The 20,562-nt window shown below is 33.6% G+C and overlaps 2 protein-coding genes across 6 annotated transcripts; one reads left to right on the top strand and one right to left on the bottom strand.

Moving 5' to 3' along the window:
* Nucleotides 1–1,519: 1,519 nt before the first annotated feature.
* Nucleotides 1,520–11,907, bottom strand: LOC105251402 (synaptotagmin 1). 5 transcript variants are annotated; one of them, XM_011258208.3, is made up of 11 exons: nt 10,215–10,603; nt 7,893–7,972; nt 5,636–5,756; nt 5,250–5,372; nt 4,709–4,854; nt 4,529–4,627; nt 3,944–4,138; nt 3,589–3,765; nt 3,163–3,414; nt 2,639–2,855; nt 1,521–2,310 (listed from the first exon to the last, which is right to left on the bottom strand). In XM_011258208.3, exons 3-10 carry the CDS (start codon nt 5,751–5,753, stop codon nt 2,661–2,663), a joined length of 1,305 nt encoding a protein of 434 aa, XP_011256510.1. In that variant the 5' UTR covers nt 5,754–5,756; nt 7,893–7,972; nt 10,215–10,603; the 3' UTR covers nt 1,521–2,310; nt 2,639–2,660. The 5 variants fall into 5 exon arrangements, with proteins under 5 accessions (XP_025271120.1, XP_011256510.1, XP_025271125.1 ...); XM_025415335.1 differs by lacking the exons at nt 7,893–7,972; nt 10,215–10,603 and adding an exon at nt 11,845–11,907 and having other exon boundaries at nt 1,520–2,310; nt 2,661–2,855; XM_025415340.1 differs by lacking the exons at nt 7,893–7,972; nt 10,215–10,603 and adding an exon at nt 11,845–11,902 and having other exon boundaries at nt 4,529–4,621.
* Nucleotides 11,908–13,029: 1,122 nt separating this feature from the next.
* On the top strand, nt 13,030–16,476 carry LOC105251403 (fibroblast growth factor receptor substrate 2). The gene is made up of 4 exons (XM_011258211.3): nt 13,030–13,586; nt 13,922–14,220; nt 14,309–14,655; nt 14,760–16,476. The coding sequence occupies exons 2-4, from the start codon at nt 13,933–13,935 to the stop codon at nt 15,442–15,444; spliced, it is 1,320 nt and encodes a 439-aa protein (XP_011256513.2). The 5' UTR covers nt 13,030–13,586; nt 13,922–13,932; the 3' UTR covers nt 15,445–16,476.
* The last annotated feature ends 4,086 nt before the right edge of the window (nt 16,477–20,562 follow it).

Here is a 20,562-nt window from a genome sequence, read left to right as displayed (position 1 = left end):
ATTTACAAAAGAAATTAGATTTTCGATTTAATCAGACGAGAAAGAGAGAGATCGTAGACACGAAGAGATCTCATGTTAAAATCATCGACTTTGACCAATCGTATCGAACTTGCATAATCGACAAATATTCTCCGCGATTCGAAAATTTGTCGCAAAAACGAGCAAGTTAAATTCTGCGCAAAAATTGCCTGTTCAACAAACTTGCGTTCGCAGAAACATTGAAATATCTGCAATTCATATTATTATGGAATTTTGCTCTATATTTTTATCACACGCGATGCTCGCTGCAATCCCTTTCAACCCGTTTACCGTGCGTCTATATTTCACATTGATCACATCCAAGGATATCAACATGGGACACGCACTGCTCCTTCGATTGCTGGACGATACTGTGATTAACGGATGTGGATTAAAAAAATGAATAGGCCCGTTCGCGATTTACGACTAAAAAACGATAACAGTATCTGTAGATAATGTATAACTCGCAATATAATATATATTATGCGTATAATATAATATATATATATATATATATATGTATGTATATATAAATGTTTTACACAGTTGCATGCAGATGCGCAAGTCTGTCACATACATATATATTACGGATAACGAGCGACAGATGGATGACAGCGAGTAGAAAATTACGTATAGTCACGCGCAAAAAACCACCGCGCGATTGCGATATATTTTTTCTTTGAAAATCGAACATGTTTCGAGCAAAATGGTAAACGCGTGAAACGTTACAATCTCAACAAACTTTTATAACGAGAACTTCCCCAATAATTTTAGGTCTGCACTCGACATCCGAATCTATCATCGCATCTCCTTATTTTTGAAAATGTTTTATGCAACAGTTAAGAGTAAATTAATAATAATCTATTATATAATATGATAATAGAATGTGTAAATTATTTGCCAAAATTTAAAAAAAAATTACATTTCTCATGTTTTTCTTATTTAATCGTAAAAGAATATTTTTAGATCGCCTTAGAAATCGAAAGATAATTATTCTCGCGTGGCTCGTTTCGCATCGTTCTTCATACAAGTGGCGCATAATGAGTCTAACTATAGTATACGGGGTTGTATATCGCGGATTCAAGCATTGCCTGTTTGCACGAAAATACGCCGGTGTGTCGTTTTACTCGGAGATCGATACGGAAACGTCCATCGTCCCTGAGCTAAGCTTATGCACGTTCACTGAGCCACGCTGTGACCTTTCGTGCGAGTTCAGTGCACGACGCGATCTCGATTCTTTTCGAAGCGATTCAAGACAATGCGATGGATTGCGAAAATGCGTAACATGCGAACGATGACCAGCGGCAATTTTTAATTGAAGGGGCTGGTAAAAAGAAAGAGAGAAAAAGAAACGGTGCAAAAGAATGAGAAAAATATATAACTAAAGAGAAATTTTTTTATATAAACAGAAATACAATAATTATTTTTATTGAAAGAAATCATTTATAATTGTTCAAAATTTCGGAAAAAATAATTTTATATCGATTCTCAACTTTTGCTGATTTTTAATTATAATTTTATATCCAACCAGCATTTACTATTGTGTAACAAAGTCTAAGTTTTTATTGTGTAACATTTTTTTCTTTACCAAGCCCCTCAATTGGCGAATCACAATTTACATTTCGGGATCTTTTGCGAATTCAGTGTTGTCAACCATCATTATTATTTCGCATACAACTGTGTCGCATCATCTTTCTTCCCTTGGAAGAAAATTATGCCGCTACTTTTACGAACGATATAATTGAAATAATTATATATAATATTTATAACATGAACGACGCATTTTTAGAGAAAGTTTATGACAGAAATTTGCGCCGATTGGCCGAATCAAGATGGAAGCCTATCTGCGGGATATCTAATGACGTAGATATTTTCTCGGGGTTGCGGATATATGTATGTATATATATATTTTTTTTCGTGGATCTTCAACATTTTCGTTTTTGTTCAATCAATATCTCAAAAAGGACGACGCGTTATTTGAAATCATTCAATATTACATCTACAGAGAGAAGTATATTAGATATACGTATATATATACAAGACGCTACACTCTCCACGTGGGAACATATTATTTTAATGTTAAATTCTTCATGGTTGGTATTTTTATCGTTTAATTATAATCATTATTAATATCTATTAAGTATGTATTAATATCTATTAAGTATGTATTTGTTATCTCTCTCTTTGGATTTATTCGCTTTCTCCTTCTTCCTCCCTTTTTCCCCTTTCCCCTTCTCTATAATCCCTTCATCTCTCCTATTTTTCTCTGTACTCATTTCCCAATCAATTATCCTGTAAAGAGAGAGCTTTCAGAGACAGAATCCTTGTTATAAAACTTTTCTGAATCTTCGAGTAAGCGAGATAAAGATAAGAAGAAACATTGATTATGCAGGATGTTCCAGAAATCGCCAATCTTAATGTGACTTAAATTTAATCTTAATCAATCTTTACTTTAATCTTAAATTTAACTTTTCAGAATCTATTAATGTTGTAAATTATAATTTTAAACAATTTATTTCAAATTAATCGAAAAATTATATTATTAGATATTAAATTGGAACTTTAATGTATTCTGGAACATCTTACATGTTCAACTTCATATTGATACTGAATGCCATACCTCAACTGGAAATTCAACGTACTTAATCTTTCTTATCTCCGTCTTCGGGATCTTTTAGCGTATGCCATTGGGCGATCGGGCGCCTGGGAGACGCTAGCATGTCGGACCAGTGTCTCAATTCCGTTCCGCTCGCGTTATATCCCAGGATCACCTTTCCGATCGGTTCTGATGTGCCGATGCGATCGTAATCGACTACAGTGACAACGAGTTGTACTTTCTGGAATGTTATATGAAATTATATAGTATTGCGATTATTGAAATGAATAATCACATATTATTATTGTTACTTTAACATTTTAATTGAGAAATTGCGGTGCAAACATAAGTAGAAAAATATTACGAAAATAAATTTAAAATGATTAGTAAATTTTAATCCTATAGTAATTTTCCTATTGATGAATAAAAGAAATTTTTCGCATCAATATTTAAAAATTGTGTTTTAGAATTTTGTATAATTAACAGTAGCATTAATTCGAGATACTAAAATGTCAAAAAAAATTAATGATAAAATATTCTTTTCATACCTGTATCTGCTCAAAAGGTACTTCAAAGGTGAATGATTCGTTGTAATATGGGTTAAGGGTGCACTTCTTGATCGATGTTTTCTTCTTTTTCAATCTCTTCCCATTTTGCATCAACGCGATTTTAACGTAAGGATCCGAGAGGCCACCGACATCCATTTTCTTCAGGTTCTTAGCTTCCAGAATGACCACCGTAAGTTTTCCAGCTGTTGGTACGTATCTCAATGAGAAGCATATGTCTCCCAGCTTGTTATCCTGCAATTAATAAAAAAAAATTGTTTAATAAGAACTTCTAATAATAAGGAAGGTAATACATTAAATTTTTTATTATTCTTATATTTAAACGCCAAAGAAAAATACAAGAATTTAATATATTTTTCATTCTTATTATATATTGTCATATATCCTATTACAGTTTCATCGACTTACTTGTCCACCCTCGCCTTCCACACTCTGCAATTCTCTCCACTCCTCAATAGTTTGCGCCAAGTCGATTTGGCAGAGCGGCACTTTAACTTCTCCAATTTGATCGTGTTTCGAAAATCTATCAAAGTCGAAGATGGCGAAGACCAGAGTCTTGTTCATAGCATCAGCATATGGGACGTTCTATACAAATAAATTCGTCAATAACAATATCACAGTGAATTGTGCATGCATTCGCATGCACAATTTTAGAACATGAGAAAAATAAAAATCGGAAGCTATTTGAAGATCGCATTTCAGATTAATTGTATAGTTAATCATTATTATCTTTTATTAGGGATATTATTAAGTTTTGACAGACCTTAAATGTGAAAGTCTCATTGAAGACTGGACTCAGCGTTTTTCTATGAACCTTTGTTTCAAACTTTTTCTTCTTATCTGGCAATAAATACACTTTTACATATGGATCCGATGTGCCGCCCATGTCTAATGCCGGCAATTCCTCAGCCTGGATTACTGTCACGGCGAGGCTGTTTGAATTAAAATCGTACTCGAGCTGAAATCAAATGCATATATATATATATATAAAGATACTAAAGTTAAAACAAAACCAAAAATAGCTGTACTAATAATAAATTAAAAAATATGGATTATTTGTCATTTAAAATACAAGTATCGTGATAAAAAACGTATTGGTATGATATAAAAATTTTTTATTAATAAAAATCAATATTAGAGATATGTTACATTAATTTCTTTAGTGTATTTTTCCCGAAATGAGTTCAGTTTAATTTTAGAAAATTCGTTGATTGAATTTGATTTTCCATTTATAACAATTGAAAGAAATGAAACGAGAGAGGATTTTACGATTACAAAAAGCAGTCGCATATAATATAAAATAAAATAAAATAGAAAAATAAAAAATGCGATAAATGACAATCTGTACCTTGTATTGCAGTTTTCCGAGTTTAACTTCGCTCTGCTTACTTTCAGCTTCGTCCGGTTCCTCGGCATTGTCCGTCAATTCTTCCATATCCGGCTGTACCTTCACATATCGAAGTGGATTCCACGAGTGTAGAATGTATCTCTAACATCTACATGAAATCACGGCACACCGAATACATACCTTGTCTTTGTACGTGCTGCCCAGAAGCTGCACGGATTTTAGATCTACCGCGCCCTTCAAACCCTTCTTGCCATCTTTGGAGCGTCTCTTGCGACAGCATCTTCGTATACAGCAGAAGCAGATTCCGAGAACAATTACGCCTACTCCTATACAGAAGAGAGAAATAAAAATAAGTATTATAAAATTTCAGTACAGATTTTTGACATAAATTACACACACAAATACATACATATTATATCTAAAACTTATTTAAGAAAAAAGAAACATATATATCAAACAAAGAAACGAAAACACAGTTATGCAATACTTTAAAAATGAGACATACGATAAAAAATAAAATATTTAATTTTTATGCATATGATAGTCTGTATCTATATTAAATGACTGCATGCCTGAACTTAATGTATGATTTTGTTTGATGTTGTTTCACGGAATAATCAGCCATAGGATCTTTCGTTTACTTAGATAATGAGGATTGATTATTCTCGATTGATTGAGATTAGAAGCCGGCTTGTATGCCGAGGGGCATGCGCTTCTTTACCTATTAAAATAGCAACAAGACCCCAAGGTGGTATCCCCACTTCGTGCGCGAAGTCTTTCCCGAAGTTCTCGATTTTCTCCAAGGAATTCACCGCGCTTTCAGTGACCGCGCTCTCATCTGTTCCTGAAAGTAACACAAACGCGGGCTTAATATTAAATTAATACAAATTATATATTAATATACAAATTATATAATTATATATTAATATTAAATTGATACAAACAAGGATCAATAATACAGAATATACGCACGTTCTCTAAAATATATTCCACCAAGTCAAACATACACGATTATCAAATATTAAATAACAATTAAATTTTAAGGAAATTTGAAATCGATAACTTTTTTGAGAGAAAAATAAAATTAAACATTACGATAATACTTACCAGCCTTCTCTTCAATTTCTGTACTGAAAATTACGTTGGAATCGGTGATAGCGGCATTACTATCTTCCTCGTTAGCCCTTTCGGCGGCATTTACGTCTCTCTTGAAGATCGCTGGCATTTTCTGCGTCAGGAAAACATTGTTATAAATTCACTCAGAATCGACGAGGCAATTTGTTTTAGATGGTAAACAAGGTAATTTTTTCCAATAACGCCTGCGCGTTCGGTGATTATTAATAATTTCGAAGGAAGATAGGTCTCGAAGTTCAATCTCCTAACTTTCTATGACAAATAGATCTAATGAATATCCGACATGATGCGACGTAATGTACATGGTATATACGATATAATATACGATGATGAAGCATGCGACTAACAACGGACATTACTAGAGATTTCGTAATCTACGAACGCGTTTCCGCTCGTCAAAGCCGCATGCGTATCTTGCTGTAAAACTCGTCGCTGTATAAGTCGGCGAACGTTATTAACGAGTACGCAATACGATACTCGTGTACGACGTCATAGAGATGTTTTATACCAGAGTGCCATTTATCAGAAAGTAGAAAATAGCATTGTAGCGTAAATACATGTAGTAGCCATTCATAAAATCGCTAACTCCCATTACAATGATAACGCAACCTTGACGTAATAAGGCTTTTACAAAGAAGATTATTTGAGGAACGTGACCTTATGTGCGAGCGATTTTTTTTTTTATATGACAGCCGGGGAGTCTTCGATTAATTTCCATTATCAGAGCTTCCTTTTATGATCCAGGAATTATCGCGCAATTCCCGACGAAACCTCGGCGACGGTTTCGCCATTTTTAACGCCTCGATTCTCTCGCGACGACAGAGAACAATTGCTCGAAAAGATTGCCGGGACAGGTCGCTGAAAGCGGACAAGCGTGATGTGCAAAGACGATATGTTGCCATGCAGGGCGATATATTATCGAACAGCGCGTGGGAGTTTGTGCGCGCCATTCTATAACTAAACGACGTAAGAAATAAGAAGAGATGAGATGGAAGAAAATACGACAAGTAGGAGGAGGCGATAGCTAGACTTATATATGAGAAATAAGCGAGAAGTACAGGACATGAGAAAAATAACTCAGACGGAATTTGAGTCGGATTAACCGAATAAAATATGAGCTGTCTCGTATTAAATCACTCCCTTAACTTTATTATTCTAGTACTTTAACTATTTTTATATACATAAAATGTTGAAAGGAGAGAAATCAATAAAAAAAAATGTAAGGTGCAAGAATATAAGTATAATTTAAAAATAATATATGTTTTGCGCCTACATTTTTTTTCAGTAAATAAACAATTGAATGCACAAACACAATAGGCGTGCAAAATCGATAACTCTCAATAGGATTACTTATCCCAGATACAACAAGCTCGCAAGATGCTGTCTATAACGTCTGTCTTGATAAAAGTCGGCAGCTCTTTGAAGACAGAGCGTATTCAGACAAGTTTTCTTGAGAAAAATGTCTAGAAAGATAAATATTCGATTGAAAATCTCTCAATATTGGTTGAAGAAGTCATTGTTATAAACTCTCAAGTTTGACATCATATGTCTGATTAAAATAAAATCATCGATTCTTCTTAATTGTTGTTCATTTATTCGCTATCGAAAATTGCATCTACATTCTCGTAAAATTGCTACAGAGAATTTCAATTAACGGTACAAAGATTCGCGCTATCTTTCTATCTTGCCCGCATTCGTACAACACAGGTCTGGTATAAAACGATATTAAAAATTATTTCAGGCGTAAAGGATTAATTTTTCTCGAAGTACATTCAAACCCAGCGCTATGAAAAGATTAAAATATTTCATAGCTACTTATTTCATAGTTGAAATTCCCTCGGGATCGAATATAAAGTTTATTTTTCTCGGAATGTTTTATCGCTATTAACAGCATATTGTTTGCTTTGTGTATCTAAAATATATATATATTTTTTTTTTGTTCAATAGAAATCTTTTTTGCGAAAGCTCGAATGGCGCCGTTAAATCTACCCTTTGATCAAAATAATCGAAGATCCTCTCTCTCTTTCTCTCTCTCTCCTGTTCTGAACCATTTATAAACCATTCAACCTATCATCAGACGTGGTTAAAGCCATCCTAAATTCCTATGATTAGATGAACGAACCTTGCTGCGCGTTAATTGGAATGTCGGGGACGGATGTCTAAACGGTCCCCTAGATGCGCGTGTGCGTAAATGAGCGACATTTAAAGCATGAATCAATACAATACTTGCTACTGATAAGTAGATCGGCCAATATCGTCTCCAATTTTCTACCTCGCGTCTTTATCAATCCGGTTATTCCGATGAGATAACTAAAAAAATGCAAAATTATATTTTAATTAATATTTTAATTATAATATGTTTTAATTAATATGTATGTAAAAGAATTGCGTTATATTATTCCATAAATCTTTAATAAATGTATAATAATTTTTAAGAATTGCGTTATATTATTCCATAAATCTTTAATAAATGTATAATAATTTTTAATTGCATTTGTTGACGATGTAAATATTTGCACATGTATAGAATGTAATGAGCTTGAAATTTGTATTGTTTTCCTTTATACCATATGCAAGTTCTCAAAATAACCGGGATCCAATTGATAGCAATTCTTTTATATACGTACACGGAAGTCACTTTCTCCTCTCGTCTTCGCACGTCTCGACATCTCGAAAAAAATTTCCCATAAGCTACTGACATAATGGTCACGTAGCTGCGACATCTGTCACGCGAGCCTGACAGGTACTTAAACCATTGGAAAAATGCACCTTGCAATTTATTGCAACGGTGCCGTGTAATTTCGCAAACAATTACGAGTGTGCGGATGCATTTTACAGTCACATAATGAAGAATGTCAATGAGAAGTTGTCAGTCGGAACAAAAATGGCATTTGAGTGTATGAAAAGTTTACTTAAGCTCGCAGATCTCTCTCAAACGTTTCCTCACAAATACACAAATGTGATTAAAAGTTCTTAGCTGCAACATACAACACACACGCGAGTTGTAAGAGATAAGATATAAAGGATACAAAAATATTTTTCTACTATATTTTTCTACTTTTTTAAAATAATATTGAAATAGCGGTCTCGAAAAACTTATGCAGCTAATTTCAATAATCGTCACGGGATTGCAAAAACGTTTAAAACACAAAACTGGAAACGCAAGAAAACGAAATGTCAATAATATTTTCCCTCTTTAAAGGATAACGGTCTATCGACTGGCCTACATCCTTCTCAAGGACGGCTACAGCACGATCGTTCTTAGAGCATCCAACGCCCTTTTCATGAATGAACATCCTCCCATGACCGCTATAGCACGAGTAAAAATGTCGTAGAGGGGAGAGAAAAGATGTTCCGTCAAACGCAACATATATATTCGCGAAACTATATCTTGCGCAGCACTAAACATCCCGACCTTTAAAAACTGCTAATTAATCTGACGAAATAGAAGCCTAAATTGTGTGTAGTTTATCGTAATAATTAGCGTAGATATATTAACGAATATATCTTTACCGAAATTCACCGGCACTTTGCATTCTTGAAGATTGAATAATCTTGTACGTGAAAAAATTGCGATTTGTCGTGTCGGTAGTGCTCAATATGTCGTGATTATTATAGAGAAAATTGGAAATGGAAAGAATTTCACATGTTTTATCTTGCGAAAAAATATGCTTTTACATTTTATAGGATAATAATTTTTAACGCAAATTTCAGAGAAGTATATACTAAAAATAAATTCAGATTAATCCGCAACTTCTTCAAATACGCGATATTCATCCACTTGTAGAATAGCATTTTTTAAGTCTTTATAATGGATTCGAATCTATGGAAATTGTGTTAGTTGCAAGTTATATTAGTAAAAAATTATGTTAACTCCATTTTTTTCATTAGTAACAAATCAATTTTTCTATCCTTCTTAATCGCTTACCTATTATTGTGCGCACGCTATTATTACAAATGTCAATAATAATTACATTCATCAAGAAACGCCCGAGGATCAAAAAATAGATACCCTCTATCTATAATTCTATTTATGACAAATCTTATATTCTTATTTTTCTTCCTTCTGATTCTGAGAGAGATTTAAACAGATTCATCGATTGTTATATATAATATATAATTTATCCACACCACCCTTAATTTCCTTTGACATTTTCGAACCGGAAAGGAAAAAATATTGCGTATAAAATAACACGAGCAATGTACGCTAACAAAAAAAACAACCAGAATTGAAAAAGACGAGAAAGGAAGAAAATTGTCTAGATTAGATTCCGGGAAGGCTCAGGAATGAAATCGCTTCGATTGAAATGTTTACCCTCCCCCGTAGAGTTTACTCTTCGAAATCTGTGTCACCACCCTCGACACAGATCTCGCCGCAAAAATCATGCAGGAATTAAAGACCTTATGCGCGTCTTCGCCAATCGAGGCGATCGACAGTGCGTTTTCGAGGGTGCTGTACCTTCGCGAAGGGTGATCGATTACTAATTTTACATTCGTCGCGGGCTGGTGAACTGGAGAAATGAATAGGTCTTGATTCTCGAATGTTACTCACGACACGGAAGCTGTTTCGACTGGTTCTATGTACACCCTCTCTTCCTTCCTCGAGCTACTTTCACCCCTGGGCGTTACTCGACTCGGCGGCCTCGGCTCGGCTGTAAGTATTTGACACGACGGACTTCTCGCTTTCGTTCGAAAGCTCGAGCAACAGAGGCGAAGAAACGTATGGGACAGATTTGATCACTCTCTCGGCGTTTTACAGACGCATCGCTACGTCGTCCGCGACGATGGCGGTGAACGGTCAAGGGGGACGAAAATCTCTCCTGCCACGACGATCACTCGTCGACGACGACGACGAGGACGGCGACGACGACGTGCCGAGTGCGCCTGACTGGTGGTGGTGAACGCGCGAACATGGCCGCCCAACGTAAATCGATAAAACACGTTACGTTTTCCGGCGGCGGCGTCCTGTTCGGAGCCGACGCTCTGCGTCGTTTTCTCACCTCCGCCCCCGCACTCCTGCCTCCGGCGACGACGACGACGACGACGCCGAGGAACGAGCGCCGATCGACGTCATCGGTACGCGCGGACGTTCGATATGAAAGGCGCTTCTCCCTTTTTTCGAAATATTCCGTCGTCTTCTGGTAATGATGATACCTTCCGGTCGGTGACGTCATGATCTATCGATCGTAATTTTAATTAGGCTCGTTAATTTTTCATCGGCGTAGTAGAAAAAGGCGCAAAAGATGTTTAAAGATTCACGAATAGTTAATTATACTTAAATTATTAAGATTGTTGTTTGATTTTCTCTCCCAAGATATTTCTTCGTTTTTACATCAATGCTTTTACGCAAGATTCCTGATGCAGCTATAATTTTTAATCCTAGAGATTCGTCGTGCATTATGAAGGATATTCGGATACATCTAATTTCTATTTATTTCGAATCCGGAAATATATAATAAGACTTCCTCATCTTTAATGAATAAAGTTTAGAGAGAAGGTAGCATCTTTGCGTATATGGGAAACCGGTCTTTTCTCGTCAGAGGGAATATCGAGAGGAAAATATTACTTGTGTGCATGTGTGTAAGTGAAAACAGAAAGAAATATAGATCTCTATGTGTAAAACTTGCGAGAGACCCTAACTTTTGGCGCTTCCCGAATCTATTGTAAGATCTTTCAATATTTACGGTACATTAAGTTACGTTCTTGAACTAAATGGGATTTTTCGGCAGGAATATTTTAGGCACCGAAAATACTGGTAAGAAAAAATAAATTTTCGAGAAAAAAATACAAATAAAAAATTTCAAAAATAATAATACACGTCAATAATATTAATGTAGCCCAATAAAAGGAGCCGGGATAATTGTAATATTGTTGATCATTTCTGTGATGATACAAAAAGTTTGTCGATTTTTATTCATGGAATATAATAAATAATGAAGAAAATTAATTTTCGTCTCTTTTAATTTTCGTTAAGAGGGAATTTGAACCTAGATCTCTGTTATTCTCGACTATATCGGACGATAAAAGTTGACGATTCTTACCTGCTTATAGCTCGTGCCGATTTGCATCCGAATGCCATTTTAACGTTAATAATACATTGTACGCTGTATCGAATCTCGAAATAGCGATTTTAATGGTGCGATATCGACCATGGGTCGACGCTAATATAATCTAGAACTCACATGCGAAGGGACGACGATTCTTTCCGAGAGATGAAACATTGCGATTGGAGGGAAATCGATTCGTAATTTTGTTCCACTCTCTTCCTCCTTCTCTCTCCCTCTCTCTTCCTCTCACGCAGCCGAGTAGACGCTTGCTATATAAAGCTCTCGGTAGCGTCTATGTAAATCCATTTGTCTGAAATAGCAACGAACTAAAACGAGCTATAACGATTTGCATTTGTGCGTTATCTGTTCGGAGATCTTATCACAACACATGACACGAAATATCAACTTTGTCAATCTTATAGTAATAGATATTAATTAAAATGATTAATTGTATTGATTAATTAATGCCTTGATGAAATTTAATTCAATTGACATTTTGTTCGACATAATTTTCTCCAAGTATGATTTCTTATATTTTAAACGATAAGTAAATGAAAAGCGCGCGCGCGTCAGATTCCAGGTGAAACTTGTTTTCCATCATCGTTGGATACTCGTATAATTTGAAGATATAAAAAATCGACAAGCGTGAAAAAATACAAAGTTACAGCCTGCACGAACTATATGCAATTTATATTGCCTCGTACATTATATATAATACAATATTACGTACCCGCTCCTCGAATCCGTGGTCTCCCCACCAGCCGCCATTTTACGAATAATCCCAAAATCGCGGGCGTTCCTAAATCTCCGGGTAAAACAGAGAACATCGTTATCTACCATCGGTATCTAATCTCACGCACTGGGTGGATGTCTCGACGCGTCTCCGGAAGATGGCGCGACATGATGATTTCGTCTCTCGACCAACCCAAGCGACGTCGTCTTCCCCCTCCCACGAAATTCGTATAATTTGAAGATGTAAAAAATGACAAACGTAAAAAAAAAACAAAGTTACAATTTGCACAAACTATGGCCGGAATTCATAGTCCGATCTTATATTTAAGATTGTCTTAAGCTCTCATTTCACCAATCAATGACTGCATTGTAGCTATTTGATTGATTGAATGAGATTCTTAAGATGATCTTAAATGTAAGACCGAACTATGGCCGGTATTCATAGTCCGATCTTATATTTAAGATCGTCTTAAGTCTGCTTGGAGGTTGACTTAAGACCTCATTCAACCAATCAAATAGCTGCGTAGCATTTCAAGCTCGAACTTAAGACGATCTCAAATATAAGATCGGACTATGAATACCGAACTATGTGCAATTTATTACCTCGTACGTTATATATTATACAATATTACGTACCCGCTCTTCGAATCCGTGGTCTCCCCGTCATTTTATGAATGGTCCCAAAATCGCGGGCGTTCCTGGCTCTCCGGGTAAAACAGATAATATCGTTATCTACCGTCGGTATCTAATCTCGAGAGCTGGGTAAGTGTTTCGACGCGTCTCCGGAAGATGGCGCGACACGATGATTCCGTCTCCCGCCCCAACCCAAGCGATGTCGTCTTCCCCCTCCCTCGAGAGTCCCCTCTCGAGCTCATCAAATATTTATATAATTTGCAATTGAAATTGAAACGTGCCTACATCCACCGTTATACGCCTCATCGCCTCGTCGCTCCAAACGATGACGAATTTGGTGCGGTTCTCGTCAGCGTCATTATACATCTCGTACGTTCGTCTCCCGGGTCGCCCTCGATATTATGGTGAAATGGCATAGCCGCGCTGACGTGCGAGTAGACGCGGTCGGCGATTACGCACTCGTCGGAAGACGGACCTCCTCCTGTCATGTCGTTTTGGCTATGTCGCATTTGGTGTGTATATATATATATGCCTGATTGATTTCGCGCGCGATGTCGATGACACACGAGGCGACAATTATCGCAATTTATCTCGCTCTATATATGCAGGTTTATTCCCTTGCTTCTTAGTAATGACTGAATCACTTTAATCGGAATATGCGAGATAAATCAAAATCGGAAACGGCCGCCTTTTATTTTTCCTATTCGTTTTATCGCTTCCCGTGATCTGAACATACGTAACATCAACGAATCTTTTATGTAATTGTATCAAATTATATTAATTACAATTATATTACGAATTATAATAATTATATTGCGAATATAATTATTGTCATCTTTTTGTTTAGATAATCGAAGGATGGGTTGCGTTAATAGTAGGACGAACGTTTTCCAAGTGATGAACGTGAATGACAATGGAAAATCCATTGCTCGTGGACGTTTGGAGATCACCGAGATAAATATTATATTTCATCAGGATGGCAAACCGGCCACCACGTGGCCACTTCGCTGTTTACGGCGATACGGGTTTGACTCTGAGCTATTTAGTTTTGAATCTGGCAGACGTTGCGATACAGGCGAAGGCATATATGCTTTCAAATGTAGGAAAGCAAGAGATTTATTTAATCTCGTCCAAACCAAAGTTCAGGTTTGTGCGGACAACCTCTTCTTCCCTGATATTAATATTTCATACATATATATCGCAAAGAAATACATCTTTTTTATCCATTAAATAGGTATCCAAAAATGGAGAGGATGCGCTGTCGAGAGACCTCTCAGTTGCGCCGCATCCAACAGTGCCAAGAGTGGTAGAGCCTAACTACTTAGATCCAATATCTAATAGAAGTATCATGGATTCTAGAATTAGCCAGCCAAACGGTATTGGAAGATTGAGCAGCGTCGGAAGCAGTAGCGGTCCTATATCACCCCAGGGAACTGCGGGATCACCCTCGCCACCTCCTATGCTGCCGCCTCCGCCACCGATATCTCAGCCTCTTCTGTCCTCTTACGTCAATGAAGAAGTCTTGTCACCTGACCTCACTGAACACAACAATAATAAGAATCTTGGAAGAGCAATACAAAGGTAACGCATTATTTTAATCGATCGGATAAGATATCGAATATAATGTTTAATTCTCATAATATTTAACTCGTATTAATATTGTATTCTCTCTTTTATTGTTGCAGATCACCACAAACTATTGCAGTTGAGAACGCGATAAAAAATGGACTCGCAGAAACAGAATTGATACCCGTTCAGCCTAGTGCAGAAATTAATTGTGATCCAGCATCGCCGTTACCGATTAATCCTTACATGAATATCGTCCTTACAGACAGCGAAACAGTTTGCAATCGTATCTCTCCGACGCATAGTACTTCCGAAACGAATCAATTTAAGGAGGAGATTAACTTAGGCGGATCTCAACATCCATACATAAACGTAAGTCCCGGACAAGATCACATAGACAAGATTGCCGTCAGAACGCGTCCACCTCCATTATCCGTTGTACAATTGGATGACGAAGAAACTGTCAAGCATTCTTACTACAACTTGCCAAGCGAGATCTCGACTTTGAAGAAGAGATTCTCCGGCGCATCCGAAAAATCGCCCTTGGCCTCCACGCCGACAGAATGCTCGAGAGATCCTGGAGAGATGAATTACGCGGTTTTAGATCTGGATACGAGGGGTTTACCTGGTACATCCGATAACAATGCAAACCTGTCGCCATCTCCTCCCGAATCTCCAAATAAGCCACAGATAGGCTACGTCACGATAGACTTTAACAAGACATACGCTCTCTCGCATTCCGCCAATCGAAGGTTCGAGGAAGACGAGGAACACAATAGACGACCTAGTGACGACTGCGCGTAAGCAATTCATCAATAAGTGAGTGACATATTTTATACTTCTTATAATGAGACAGAATGACAGTCATGTTTTGACAACAAGAGAAATTGGGAAAGATCGATTTAGTTTCATTATAAGCTTTTGAAAGTCATTAAACTCATTTTACTCATTTGATGAACTCATTACGCTTTAAACTTTCGACATTTCTTAGCACACTGGAGGCTACTAGTTAATATACTATGAGATATATTTCTAGCATATTTGTATACAAATTTTCAGTGCATTTTATCAGAACAACAGTATTCTTAATAAATAATAAGTCTTTTTTCCAAGTCGAAATAAGGCAGCATAGAAAGAAATGTTTTTATATATATGACACATATAGATAAGTTTTTAGTACTTCACACACAGATTTTTTACATTTAGCATTTTACAAATTAATATTGGAGGAATTGGAAGCTAAAGTGCCCTAATCTTTTTCTGTAAATATCGTAGAGGTTAATATGGCTCAAATGATTGTAACAGAGACAAAGTATGTGGTATGAAAATATACGTATAGAAAATATATATGAATTTCACTGAGATAACAGGACATAATATAGTGATTAATTTTAAGTGATTGCTGTTATTAATTAGTTATTGTATCCATCGTGAAAATAACTAATAATAACAAAGTGTAAATTTATAATGAATATGAATATTTCTATAACTAAGTAATCACTTAAAATAAGATTGTAAGTGTGTCATATTCAAGTTTGATACTTGTGATGCTAAAAACTAATGATATTAAAAACAATACGTAGTTGATGCAAGAATTTATTATGCTCCAAAGATTATATATATATTATATATATTCATTTTTAGTAAAAATTTATATGCGATATATTTAGCATTATTTATCCATTAATATATTAATGATTCAAGTTCATTTAGCCAACTATACAATGAAGGTTTAGTCAACTTTTTCTTCCAATAGAGCTCTTAATCAGTTGTAATAAAATGCTGCAATACACATCCAAGATGTAAGTAAGCCTACATCTTTTGTGGATATAATAATTATTAATTTTTTTAAAGATATGTATATTGTTATCTATTACATTTACAATTTATTATAAAATTTAAACCTAATATATTATACATATTTACACATTTTATGTTAAATCAAAAATATATAGGAAATACATATAATTGAATCAAGTAAGTCTGCTTATACATCATAAAATATTTTTTGACACACACGCACACATAGAAATATAATTACACTTGCGTGTGTTGAAAGATATATAGGAAATATTGCAAAAAACATATTAGATCTTTTTTTATGTAAATTGCATTCCAGTTCTCTCTCTCTCTCTCTCTCTCTCTCTCTCTCTCTCTCTCTCTCTCTCTCTCTCTCTCTTCTCAAAAAAAAATTAATTTGTAATTCACTATTCTCGATAATTCAATAGTATCGATTGAATTAAATCATACAAATAACAAGTTTCATTTTACGAAGAAATATTTTATAAATCTGTGGAATATATTACTCTTTTATATCTTATATTACTCTCTTTTTTTCGCTTTTTGTTTAAAATGTGTTAAATTATATGCATCTATATTGCACATCTCATTTCTCTAAAAAGATTTCTTTAAATCACAGCGACAATAAGGAATTTGCTATAAGAGCAACAAATTCTTGAAATAATCGAAAAAGGAACAGTGTCATACTTTTATATAAATACATATTATATAATTAATTTTATGCAGCTATATAGATAGGTGCCTGTTTTCTTTCTGCTATTCTCTATTTATATAAAATTTATACGAAACATAATGACTATTATTTATTATGTGTATTCTCTCTTCTTATGAGTAGCATTCCCTTATTTTTATCTATCGTGTGTGATCTATTCGACTACAGGTTTTTCCGTTTGTTGACTATTGTGAAATTGTTGCTTTCGCAACCGTTGTTTACGTGCAATCATATGCAGATTTTTCTCCCAGAATGTATATAGTTGAATTAATAATAAGATCCCATTTCTGTTTGTTGCAAAATTGATAATATGAAATTTGTTATTATTTGACTCATGGCATAATACTCTCATTATTTATTATTAATTGACGTAAGATTGTTTATAAGATTTCTATAGATAGTATTTTTTTATACAATCGCATACAATTTATAATTTATCTAATTTGCATTCGTCTCTTTACACTTGGCATTTAAAATTAGAGTCTTAATATTTGTTTTCTTTGTTATGACACAATGTCTCTCTACATTTTATGTGTTATAGATTTAAATTTTATATTACCTGTAAGAATATCAAAGAAATCTTCTCTTAGGGATGCAAATCCAACGAAGATGAAGATTTTTCTCTGTCTTCTCTTTCTAGTCTTCCAATCTTATTCGTTTATTTTGCGGATTGCTTACATAATTAATTCTTTTATTATATAAAGTTTTCTATTATTTATTTTATTATAATTTACCAATTAAAAAACGCCTGTGTCGCAAAGAACAAAACAGAAATGATAATGATATCGAAAAAAAGTGTGACACAATTTTTTTAGATACCTATTAACAAAACTCTTTTATTAATAATTATATAATCATTTGAATTCTTGGACAAAGAATCACATGTTAAAATAAAAACTTGAAAGATATGCACTGATAATATTAACGTATTCACTGCCATATAAATACTTCATAAACAAAATGTAATATTATATTTTCGCAGCTTATCATTTAAAAATAGTTAATTGATATTAAAAAAAACAATATACATATATCAAATAATTATAATTCGATGATAATATTTACAATGCATAATTTTAAATGACTTAATAACATTACCCCGAAATAAATATCTAATTTATTGATATTACATTTAATATATTTTATGTGTGTGTGTGCGTGTGTGTGTAATTAAAATTTTTCAATATCGCGAATACTTTTAAAAAATATGAATATTTTCAACTAAATTAATCGATAAAAGACTGAATTAAACGATATGTAGAGGGAAACAACTGTGAAAAATACATTTTTCATTAATATATAGTTTTAAATACTTTTTAACGCAATGAAGAATAATAAACGATTTCAAGCAATAATATTAAAAACGATCGATTTTATGACTTTTCGCGATAAGAAATTTTGTAAATAGAATATTTTTTGCAGGCTCTAAACAAATTTCTAAACTGATTAAAAATTGGTAGTGAATAAGTTAATATGAAATCTCTCTGGCTTTAATATTTAATAATTATACAAAAAATTAATAAATTTGCCTTACATAAAGACATTTTAGAGATATCATTGATAGAATAAAAAAAATTCTGTTGGATATACATGTATCAAAGTAATATATGTATTAAATATATTATTATATGAAATTCTTCATTTTAGTAGAGAGCAAAAAGAATTCAGGCCTATATAATTAATCCTAATAATAGTTATTATAATAAATGTTAGAGATGGGCAAAAAATGTTAAGATTACAAAATTTCAAATTTGATAAATATCCCAATTTTTTTATCAATATTTTTGTAACTCTGAAATTATTGTGATGTATCTTGATTAAAAAGATATTTTCTGACTGTAATTTTCAGAATATGAAAATGAAATATTAAAATATTATATGATGAGATGTAAATAATGCTCATCTCTAACAAATATTGTAATGTAGTATCATTAGAGAATTCTCTATATATGTAATATAATTTATATAATATATGCATACATTCTCTCTCTCTTTGAAGTTAGGACAATTAATGTTAATGTAGGAAACATACGATGAGTAATATTGTGCAATCTTTAACAGGATTATACAGGATTTTTGTTCTTTTTGTAGTGTTACAAATACAACAAACCTAATACAAAGGCCTCAACTGTAAAATAAATATTTTTTTTTTCTAAATTATTAAGTGCATTAATTCATGCATTTTAATTTTTATAAATGTATGCTGCAACATTTCGAGCATGGCCTATAATTCTAACAAAATTATGCTCAAATACATAATATATTAAAATATCATTAATGTATACGTTTATATTTAAAAATGTACAAAAAATTATGTATCCAAAGAATCTGTCTTTAAGAATGTATGGTTTAAGATATATTAGATGATATACAGAATGTATAGTCGAGCTTTTTTATTACCATAATCTTAGATCCATTCGTGGAGTCATGAATTTTGACGCAGTCCATATGTTTTCCTTGTGCCAGATTATTATATAGCATTATAATTGCTAATTTAATAAGATGAACAATTTTTGGAAATTCGAGAATTATTTAAGAATAATTTAAAAAAAGGGATAAATATGTGTATCGAGCATTTTTATAAGATACATTGTGGATTATTTTGAATATGCAAGTAGAATGTGCCAAAAAAATATAAACTGTTTTATAATGATGTTCAAAATTTGAAGATCACATGCAGCATGGACACATACACACACACGTATAAATCCTAAACCATGAATGTATAATATATACATACATATATATATAATGTATAATACATACATACATACATATATACAGGGTGTCCCATTTTAATGCCCCACCCCAAATAACTTTCTTATTTTTAATTTTAGAAAAAGATGTTTCAGACAAAAGTTGTATGGTTTCGAGGGGGACATAAGATGGTACCATTAATTTGATCTTGAAGAGTCACATGAAGGTTACGTGAAGATCATTTTCAATTTCTTAAATGGAACACCCTATATATTTTTGCATATTCTTGTAGCTTATCTCGAGAGCTTTCCAAAACACTATAATTAAATTAGTTTTCATTAAGTACTTTCCAAGTTATGAGGCTTGAAATCATTTTTTAATTTTACATAAACCATAAAATATCTTGTAAAATATTCATTTTTTGATTATCTTACCTTAATACTTTTATGTACAAAATAATGAGAGAAATCCATTGGTGCAAAGAAAACATACAGTTGTTTTTAAGAAAAAAATATGTAATTTGCAATTAACAATTCCATATTTTTTCTTAAAAACAACTGTATGTTTTCTTTACACCAATTGATTCCTCTCATTATTTTGTACATAAAAATATTAAGGTAAGATAATCGAAAAATGAATATTTTACAAGATATTTTATGGTTTATGTAAAATTAGGAAATTACTTCAAGCCTCATAATTCGAAAAGTACTTGA

The sequence above is a fragment of the Camponotus floridanus genome, unplaced genomic scaffold (assembly GCF_003227725.1).
Source record: "Camponotus floridanus strain SB8 unplaced genomic scaffold, Cflo_v7.5 scaffold1, whole genome shotgun sequence".
Classification (NCBI taxonomy): Eukaryota; Metazoa; Arthropoda; class Insecta; order Hymenoptera; family Formicidae; genus Camponotus; species Camponotus floridanus.
This window is presented reverse-complemented; position numbering and strand designations above follow the sequence as displayed.

Excerpts from the sequence above, each read along its gene's own strand:
- LOC105251402 (XM_025415335.1), bottom strand. The coding sequence starts at position 11,883 with ATGTTTCATCTCTCGGAAAGAATCGTCGTCCCTTCGCAT. Across the intron at positions 5,757-11,844 it reads GAATCGTCGTCCCTTCGCAT|AAAATGCCAGCGATCTTCAA; the intron begins GTGAGTTCTAGA and ends TTCCTGACGCAG. Across the intron at positions 2,856-3,162 it reads TACCTTTTGAGCAGATACAG|AAAGTACAACTCGTTGTCAC; the intron begins GTATGAAAAGAA and ends ATAACATTCCAG.
- LOC105251403 (XM_011258211.3), top strand. The coding sequence starts at position 13,933 with ATGGGTTGCGTTAATAGTAGGACGAACGTTTTCCAAGTGATGAACGTG. Across the intron at positions 14,221-14,308 it reads TCGTCCAAACCAAAGTTCAG|GTATCCAAAAATGGAGAGGA; the intron begins GTTTGTGCGGAC and ends TCCATTAAATAG. Across the intron at positions 14,656-14,759 it reads CTTGGAAGAGCAATACAAAG|ATCACCACAAACTATTGCAG; the intron begins GTAACGCATTAT and ends TTATTGTTGCAG.